Source organism: Trichechus manatus, unplaced genomic scaffold (assembly GCF_000243295.1).
Source record: "Trichechus manatus latirostris isolate Lorelei unplaced genomic scaffold, TriManLat1.0 scaffold00185, whole genome shotgun sequence".
NCBI classification, from domain to species: domain Eukaryota; kingdom Metazoa; phylum Chordata; class Mammalia; order Sirenia; family Trichechidae; genus Trichechus; species Trichechus manatus.
The window spans coordinates 2,253,504-2,262,692 of record NW_004444121.1 but is presented as its reverse complement, the minus strand read 5'-3'; the positions used below and the strand labels follow the sequence as shown (position 1 = coordinate 2,262,692).

The 9,189-nt window shown below is 60.1% G+C and overlaps 1 protein-coding gene across 1 annotated transcript in view; it reads left to right on the top strand.

The window, feature by feature from the left end:
- LOC101343209 (maestro heat-like repeat family member 5) overlaps window positions 1-9,189 on the top strand; it is a 65,146-nt gene that overhangs the window by 21,256 nt on the left and 34,701 nt on the right. The window contains exons 12-19 of the mRNA XM_004387414.1: window positions 592-711; window positions 1,851-1,997; window positions 2,760-2,882; window positions 3,853-3,932; window positions 5,241-5,503; window positions 6,294-6,442; window positions 7,679-7,774; window positions 8,647-8,751. Of these exons, the coding sequence (XP_004387471.1) occupies window positions 592-711; window positions 1,851-1,997; window positions 2,760-2,882; window positions 3,853-3,932; window positions 5,241-5,503; window positions 6,294-6,442; window positions 7,679-7,774; window positions 8,647-8,751 (1,083 nt within the window). The remainder of the gene's footprint in view (window positions 1-591; window positions 712-1,850; window positions 1,998-2,759; window positions 2,883-3,852; window positions 3,933-5,240; window positions 5,504-6,293; window positions 6,443-7,678; window positions 7,775-8,646; window positions 8,752-9,189) is intronic.

Genomic DNA, 9,189 nt, shown 5'->3' with positions numbered 1-9,189 from the left:
CTGACCTTGGTCACACACTGAGCCCTGACCCTGGTCACACACTGAGCCCTGACCTTGGTCACACGCTGAGCCCTGACCCTGGTCACACGCTGAGCCCTGACCTTGGTCACACACTGAGCCCTGACGCTGGTCACACGCTGAGCCCTGATCCCGGTCACAGGCTGAGCCCTGACCCTGGTCACATGCTGAGCCCTGACCCTGGTCACAGGCTGAGCCCTGACCCTGGTCACACACTGAGCCCTGACCCAGGTGACAGGCTCAGCCCTGACCCTGGAAATACACTGAGCTCACCCACAGCCTTCATCCCACACATATTTCATGGACCCTCACTGCTACCCCTGGAACAGGTCTGCTCAGAGCTTGCAGAGAGATAACGGTCCCCAGGGACCCCCCTCCCCCCTCTGCTTCCTCCCCACCCCATAAGAGATGCCGCCTCAGGGCTGGGCTCATAGTAGTATGTCCTAAAGAGCATGGTGCTGGGAGGGGGATGCCCCGTGACCTTGGATGAAACCCCCTCTTCTGGGGCTCAGTTCCCACACCCACCAGGTGAGGGGCCAGGTCTGGTCCTATGACACGGCTTCTCCACAACAGGGCATGGCTGTCACCATGGGTCTGGCCGCAGCCCGCCACCTGGACGATGTCTGGGCCGTCCTGGAGCAGTTTGGCCGGAGTGCACCCGTCAGGTGCAGCCTCCACAGCTTCTCCCCAAAGGTACCTGCTCGGGGATCCTCAGGGGTCCTAGCAAGGGGCTGGGACATTGGAACCCCTGCCCTCCATGAAGGTCCAAGCCCCTACACCTGGTCCCAGGGGTGAGGCTTCCAGTCCCACCTCATCCCCCACCTGCTGGGTGACCTTGCCCAAATCACTCGACCCCTCTGTGCTGTTTCCGCTTTTGAGTACTGAGTCCTCCCTCCCTGGCTGTTGGGGAGTGAGATGAGCTGGGGATCTGAAGGGCCTGGCACGCAGTACCTGCTCAAGAAAGGGCCACTAGCTGTGGTTGTCTGGGCAGGGTTTATGTTCATTAGCCCTTTTGCCACGTGACTTACCTGAAACACAAGACAAGGGTGGGAGACCACAGCCACACACCACCCCACTCTCAGCATCCGCAAACAACTCCCGGCTGGCAGGAAACAGGGCCTGAGTTGGCTGCATGTGGAGCCGTGTTTGGGACAATGGCAGGGAAGGGGACCTCCCAGCTGCCCCTGGATTTGTTCAGAAGGAACAGTTACAGCTAACCACTGTGGGTCCAGCAAGGGTTGGCGACCTCCTCAGGGTCACATAGCCGGCACGTGGCAGAGCAGGGACCAGGACCCTGACCCAGACTCACCGGGGTGCCAGATCACGGAGGAGCAACAGAGCCATATATGGTCCTGTGGTCTCTGGGGTGGAGCAGCCGCCACCACCCTGCCCTGAACTCTGGGTCTCTGGAGGCACCAGGGTCTCCCCCAGGGAGGCAGCTGCACGTTACCATCCCTCTAGGTCAAGGCACAACCCCCTAGACCCCAGCCACCCGTCCAGCAGGAAGGGAGTGAGGTGGGATGGGAACTGGGCTCCTGGGAAGGGGCTCCCACAGCAGGGGAAGGGAGGGGCTTGGGCTCCCACCAGCTCCAACAGAGCCAGGCTCCCCCACATACACCCCTCTGTGGCCCCACAAGGCCCACCCCAACCCCAGAGAGACAATCCTGTTTCCCTATATTCCTAATGAGGTAAACTGAGGCCCACCACCCCAGGACACTCTCCCTCCAGTACCCTGCTAGGGCCTGGGGCCTCTTCCCCATTGCTCCCCCAGAGGAGGGGTCTGCGGGGCCTTGATGCTCCTCATCTGCCCTGCCTCCACCTGCCATGGTCAGGGCTCGGAGGACTTCCGGTGGAAGTGGGCCAGCAGCACCATCCTGCTCGCGTACGGCCAGATGGCGGCCAAGGCCAAGGCGCACATCCTCCCATGGGTGGACAACGTCTTGTCCAGGATGATCTTCTACTTCCACTACAGCTCCTGGGTATGGCGCCATTCCCAAGTCCAGCCTCCCACCACCATCAGGGGCCAACTTGGACTCCAGAAGCTGCAGCCCAGCCCAGGGCCCGGCAGAAGCTGAGTCGAGAATTCCAGGACCCCAGGGCTTGGAGCGACCTCCTCACCCACTTCCCATCCCAGTCTGGAGTCTGAAAGAACTGGCCTGGCCTCCCTATTGTCCCACCCCTTCACCCATCCTAAAGCTATCTGGGCATTTGTGATGACCCCTATAGCACCCACACTTCCCTGGATTTTCACCTTTGGCGGGGTGGTATTTGGGAGGCCAGGGTGATGTCCTGTCATGCCCAGGGAATGCCCAGATGACAAGCCCTGACTATGTGCTCTACACCAGAGGTCTCAAACCCAGGGAGGCTTGGGGGCCTGGCAGTGTGGTGTGGCTACAGCACACCTGAGAGCATGTGCCCTGCCGTGGAGGTGGCCGTAACGCAGTTCCTGCTGATGCTGCCACGTGGGCGCTGGGGCTCAGGCTGGCCCCTCCGGCATTGCTGGATGCCACACAGAAAAGTAGGACATTGGGGTCTCACAGGCACTTTCCTGATACTTAAATGTAGTCAGTGGTATACTCATATTTTTAACGAAACCCCATAGGTACAAAAAAATAAAATAAAAGCCCCACATGTATGGGCCACCAGCTGGTGGGCTCTGCTGACCCCGTTTCCAGCAATGGCCCTGCTCTTGCTCTCCTTGCCCTCTCTGCCCACTCCCTGACTGGCTCTCCTCATTCCAGGATGACACCCTAAAACAGAGCTTCCTCACAGCTGTCCTGCTGCTGGTAGGGGCCATCAGCCGGAATGAGGGTGCCCACAGCTATGAGTTCTCCCAGGCCCCTGAGCTCCTGGACTGTCTGATGGTGAGAGCAAGGTCCTGGGACTGAGGAGGAGCTTGGTGGGGAGGAGACGGTGGCATCCTTTCTCAGACCAGCAGCGTTTCTGGACAGGCACCCCCTGGGAAAGGAGTGGTGGGGTTTGATTTCTGGAGCATGACCAAGCCCCTCAAAAGCTTTCGAATTTGGAAGCACATCTATGTCTTCTGCTTCACTTATGGTGACCCTGAGCCAGGGGCAGATTTTCCAAAAGGCAAGGTAAGCATGGTGCTCACCTTGCTTACCAGATCATCTGTGGTGAACAGTGTCATGTTCTTTCGCCACATCAAAGATTCGGCTTCTAGGTACGGCCGGCATCTGTCTCTCTCCCAACCCCACAGCACCTTCCTACAGAATCAAAGCCTCTTTTCAAATTTACAGTCCCTGATGGGAGGATGATCCAGTAAGCAAAGTAAGCCGATGTGGTGAAACTCATGTGAAATTGTTCACTACAGATTAGTAAGTAAGCACAAGTAAGCCCAGATGATGAGCCTGAGGCTTGGAAAGGTCAGCTCCATCCATTCTGCAAAGATTGACCTAGCTAGTAACTAGTGACTTGGCCTCACAGAGCTTCCAGGGTAGTGAAGGAAACACACAAGTGACCGGACAATTACAACAACAACAACAACAACAGCTCCCATTTATTGAACTCCCACTGAGTGCCAGACATGTGGGCCAGACACTGTGATAACTGCCTAGCACATCTTGCTTCATGAATAAACTGAGGCTCAGAGTAGTTTGGAGACCTGTCCAAGATCATACAGCTAGTACATGGGTAACCAAGGTTCAAATGTGATCTGTCTTATGATAAAGTCTATGCTCTAATTTCTCTAAGTGGTGGCCAGGTCACAGAGGGCCCTCAATGCCAGGGTGAGGTCTTAGGCAGCGATGAGCCCTGGTGTCAGAAGTGGGATCAGCCCAGACACGTGTGACTCAGCCTGCATCTGGGTACTTGCAGATTTTGATGGAGAAGGAGTCCCCGGACACTCTGTGTACATCGGTTCGCCAGCAGACCATCCACATCATCTCTAGCCTCTGGTAGGCATCCTAGCCCCTTGCAGGGCCTTCCTCAGTGCCTGATAGCAGCCTCTCAGCTCTGGTTTAGTGCTGGCAGGGCAACAAGAGAGGAGGGGAGAGGTCCAAAGTCAAAGGCTATGCTGGACAAGGCTAGGGGCCTGAGCCAATACAGGCCAGGGTGGGAGGGGGTGGGCAGCTGGTGGAGGCCAGAGCCTGTGGTCTGAGGCAGAGCCACTCCCCAGGCTGAGCCAACCCCTCACCAAACACCAGGAGATACTCAAGGTCAGAGTAGCCATTTATGGCAAGACTCCAGCTGTGGGCAGGGTCTAGTGAGCAGAAGCCAGCACTAGGGGAAGGAGCATGAAGGAAAACTGTATCTGGACCTGGGCCAACACCCAGGGAAGGGAGGGAGGCTAGAGTCCAGAGGGCTCAGGTATCCCAGGGCCAAAGGCACAAGCCCTGATTAGCCATCTGCCTGCAGGTGGGGCAAGGGTGTACCTGGCCTCTCTGCTGGCCAGGACAAGGTGAGGCAGCAGGGGCATCAGGGCTCCTTGAGGTAGGCACTTTGTCCTGTTGTCTACAGGGCACAGGCCCAGCCCAGGTCCTAGTCCTGGCAGCGGCTGGGAGGGTCTCCGCAGACTCTGAGCCAGATCAAGAGGGATGTGAGGGACAGTCAGCTGACACATTAACACCACCCAGAGCTTTCCATGAATCTCCCCCCTCTCCCTCCGCACGCACAATAACCCCGACCAGGAAAATATTCCCCTTTTACTGGCCCAGGGAGATCAATGCTACCTGCTCTCCAACTGCAGAGGGGAGAGCACAGGCCGCAAACGTGCAGGCCGGGCACTGGGGTGGCTGGGCATTGGGCAGGGCGGGCATGGGGGGTGGGGGCTTTAACCACAGAGGCAGCAGTGCAGGTGGGTAAGAACAGGTAGACCAGGTTCAAACCCCACCTCCACCAGAACAGAACCTCTCCGAGCCTCAGTTTCCTAATGTATTCACTTCACAAATCATTATTGAGCACCTACTATGTGCCACGCACAAGTCAGGGTGCTGGAGACCCAGCTGTGCGCCAGCAGAGAACATCCCTGTTCCCCGAGAGCTGCAGCTCCAGGAGGAGAGGGGAGAGACAACGAGCAAACCACATACAACCTGTCGCCTGTCAGGGCCGGATGAGGATGATGTGGGAAACCCAGCAGGGACAGCGAGGGGGCAATCTCCACTGAGGGTCAGCCCTGTGGACCTGGGCCCTTTCCTGCCTGGCCATGCGGGCTCAGGGGCAGCATGGCCGGGTCCCCTCTCACAGCCCCTCTGTCTCTCCAACAGTAAGCTGAGGCCCCTGCCCAACCTGGAGCAGAAGTCACGGCTCCTGTCTGTCTGCTTCCGCAGCGTGTTTGCCCTGCCGCTGCTGGAGGTTCTGGAGAAGCACACCTGCCTCTTTCTGGAGCCACCCAACATACAGGTGCGCCAGGTAGCTGAGAGGGGCTGCTCAGGGGGAAACCGGCTCCACTGCTCCCAGGGGCTTGAGAAGGGCAGGCTGGAGGGCAGGGCCCCTGACAAGCCCACAGATCCAGGCCAGGGGACCTTGGGTATGTTCCTTAACTGCTTGGAACCACCCTTTCCCCACCTGTAAAATGCCCTGGTGGCACAACAGTTAAGTGCTCAGTTGCTAACTGAAAGGTCAGTGGTTCAAACTCACCCAGTGGTTCCATGGGAGAAAGGCCTGGCAATCTGCTCCCATAAACGTTACAGCCAAGAAAACCCTACAGAGCAGTTCCACTGTGTCACATGTGGTCACAATGAGTCGGAATTGACTCAACTGCACCCAGCAACAACAGGAGTCCCTGGGTGGCACAAATGGTTAAGTGCTTGACTACTAGTTCAAACCCACCCAGAGGCACCTTGGAAGACAGGCCTGGCTATCAGCCTCTGAGACGCCGCAGCTTTGCAAACCCTATGGAGCAGTTCTCCTCTGCACACACGGGGTCACCATGAGTTGGAATCAACTCGACGGCAACCAGCAACATCCTTAGAGCTGATGCTGTTTAACTCGGGATAAAGTGAGATCGCGGGTGTGCGGTGCAGAAGGGGTGCTCTGGAAATAGGTCAGCCTGGTGCTGACCAGCCCCTGGTCTGCAGGGCCTTGAAGGGTTGGAGTGGCTGGCCAGGGCCCAAGGGCTCATGCTAGCCCAGCCACCAAGTCCCTCCACACCTGGACAGAGTCACCTTCTCTGCAGGTGAGCTCAGTCTCACTGCAGCAGCTACTTGAACTGGTCCCCACCTGGCCACCCCCACGAGGTTGGAGAGAGGAGCCCTCTTGCTCTCTGGTGGGCAAAGCAGACCCCCGCCTCTTTAGGAAGCCGCCCACCCCCTCCCCAGTTCTGTTAGCAGAAGCCCTGCGGACTGGGAGACGCGGCCATGGCTGGAGGCTGCCACCAGGGGGCGCACGCCGCTTCAGCGTGCTCAGCCACAGCGCACGCGCAGGGTGTGCAGCTGAGGGGAGGGGCGCCGTGTTAACTGCGCGCCTAGTAGGCGGCAGGGCGGTTGTATTTGTTATGGAGCCTGCAGATGCCCGTCCTAAGGGAGAGGAATAGGCGCAGAGAAATGAAGGCGTCTGATGGGTCAGGGTGTGGACCCCACCCCTGTCCCCGGGACCTGCTCTCCACACCGCACCCCGAAGCTGGGACCCAGCACTGTGGGCTGGGGTGGTGCGAGGTCGAGGGGTCCCCTCCGCGGCCCTCTAGAAGGGTGGCGTCTCCTGTACCCCACCCACAGGAGTCCAGGGTGCCCCTGTTACTAGATGACACCGCGTTGCGCACCCAGGGGGCGCATACCCGCCATGCGCTGGGCTGAAGCCCTCCCTTCATTGCCACCAATGCCCACCTCCACCCTGGCAGTTCAGGCTGGGTTCACGCCCAGGTCACAAGTGAGGAAAGCACGCTCAGGGAGGTGGAACGAGGTCCCCGGACGGCCACGGATCGTGGGCCACGGATGGGAGGGGACTGGGCTCTCTCTGAGGCCCTCCCCACTGGGCAGCCCGGCTAGAGAAGCAGTGGGGGTGGAGTGCAGCGCAAGGGAATCAGGGCCCGTGGTTTCCGGGCCCAGTGCAAGACGAGAGTGCAGGCCCTGGTTCAAAACATGTTAAGAATTTCCAGATAGGGACCGCAGAGCATTAAACCAAGCGTGGGCCCTGGTGAGCGCGCAGGGCCCCGGTGAGCGCCGGCCCTTCTCGTGAGCGCAGAGCCCTGGGCGGCCGCACAGTCGCCCACCTGGGAAGCCTGCCCGAAAGGAGTGGACTTGCCTCTGTCACTGAGCAGCCCTGTGCCCTTGGGCGCAGCCGGCCACCTCTCGCCCGCGGTCTCCTCGTCTGCCAAACAGGGTGATCAGGGCTGATGCGCGGCCCCTTCCCAGGCACAGAGGTGGGTTCCGTGGTGGGCAGCGACACCACCCACAGGGCCAGGCCGTGGGAGTGCTCGGCCACTAGGAGGGTCGGATTACCCAGTAAGCAAGGTACGCTCGGGCTGATTTGTGCTTACTTACTAATCTGTAGTGAACGTCAATGTGGTGAAATCCATGTGAAATTGTTCACGACAGACGATCTGGTAAGCAAGATAAGCATTATGCTTACTTTCCCTGTTGGATAATCCGCCCCTGCCACTGGCACGGAGACAGCCAGGGCCCGCAGCTCCAGGCTGGACCTCAGCCCCTCCCCCGCCCCCCGCGGGGTTCTGCCTCCTGACACCCCCACCCTCGCCCCCTTACAGGCCCTGTTCGACAAGACAGCGGAGGCTCTGGACCAGCTGCTGCAGAGCTTCATGGTGCAAACCCCCACGGCTGTGGAGCTGCACTTCCTGCTGTCGGTGAACGAGGGGCGCGGGGCAAGGGAGGGGCTCCTCAGCCCTGTGCGGAGCCCAAAGGGGCCCGTAGGGCTACCTGGAGGAGGCAGAGCCTGGACTGGGGGTCTGGGAGTGGCCTGGGCACAAGGAGGCTTGAGGGCTGGCCCTGTTTAGAGGTCATGGTGATTTGGGGCAAAAGACGGAGGGGCTGCAGCAGGGGTGGACTGGTGGTGAGTGGCCTTGAATGCCGGCACTAAAGGAGCTGTGAGGAAATGGGCCTCGGCCCTGGCCGTGGTGGCCCGTCCTCCCCCACAGAGAACTTCCCTGAGGCAGAGTCCCCAGTCTCTCACCTGCCCTCCGGGGGTCCCACCTGGACAGGAGGGGTCCAGTCAACCCAGGGGCAGGGCGGGGCCACCTCAGGACAGAGGGATTGACTGGGGGCTGTGCTTTGGTCTTGGAAAGAAAAGGCTGGACCCTGGGAAGTGGTGGAAGCTGAGGGGGTGGAGCCTGGGCAAAGGGGGAAGAGGGCTTTGGTGGTGGGTGGAGCCTGGGCCCAGGGGAAGGGTGGAGCCTTGCTTAGGGAGTGGAGACTTGCTTGGAATGGCGCCTGGACTGGGGACAGAGCCTTGCCTAGAGGACGGGGCCTGGCCTAAGGGTGGATGAGGCCTGGTTGAAGGGGGAAAATGGGAGTAGTGGGTGGAGCCTGGGCCCAGAGAGGGGCACAGCCTGTGCCGAGGGGGTGGAGCCTGCCCTGAGAGTGGGTGGGGCCTGATAGGATGGGCGGGTCCTTGCCTAGGGGCGGAGCCTGGCCCGAGGTGGGAGGGCACTGGCCGTCAGTGGCCAGGGCTAGGGTCCGCAGCCGCAGCGCCTTCCGCTGACCCCTGCCCACCGCACAGCACATGTACATCTGGCTGGCATCGGAGAAGGCACACGAGCGGCAGCGGGCGGTGCACAGCTGCATGATCCTCCTCAAATTCCTGAGCCAGAACCTCCACCTGGACGTGAGTACCGGCTCGCCTCCCACGCCCACTCCGCAGCTGCTGGGCCTCCTGCCTTCCCCCACGGCCCTGCCAGGGCTCACGAGGTGCAAGGACACAGGGGATTTCTGAGCCTCGTGCGAGCTGGCCTGGGCTGCATGCCTGGCGGGTGTCCCTCCTGATCTCCCATTTCACACATGGAGAAACAGGCTCGGCAGGGAAGCCCCCTGCCCACGGCCTCACGCTGGGCTCTGAGCCCAGGTCGCCCTGACCCTGCAGGCTGGGCTCCAGTCAACTCACCTTGAAGCCTTGGGCAGGGCCTTCAACCTGAACCTGAGCTTCTCACCTGTAAAATGGGAGGAAGTGTCTCTTCCTTAGAAGAATGAAGTGGGAATCAGATGAGGTGGAGACCCTGCACCCAGACTGGGGTTACCCATCATTGCATTGAGCACCCCCCACCCC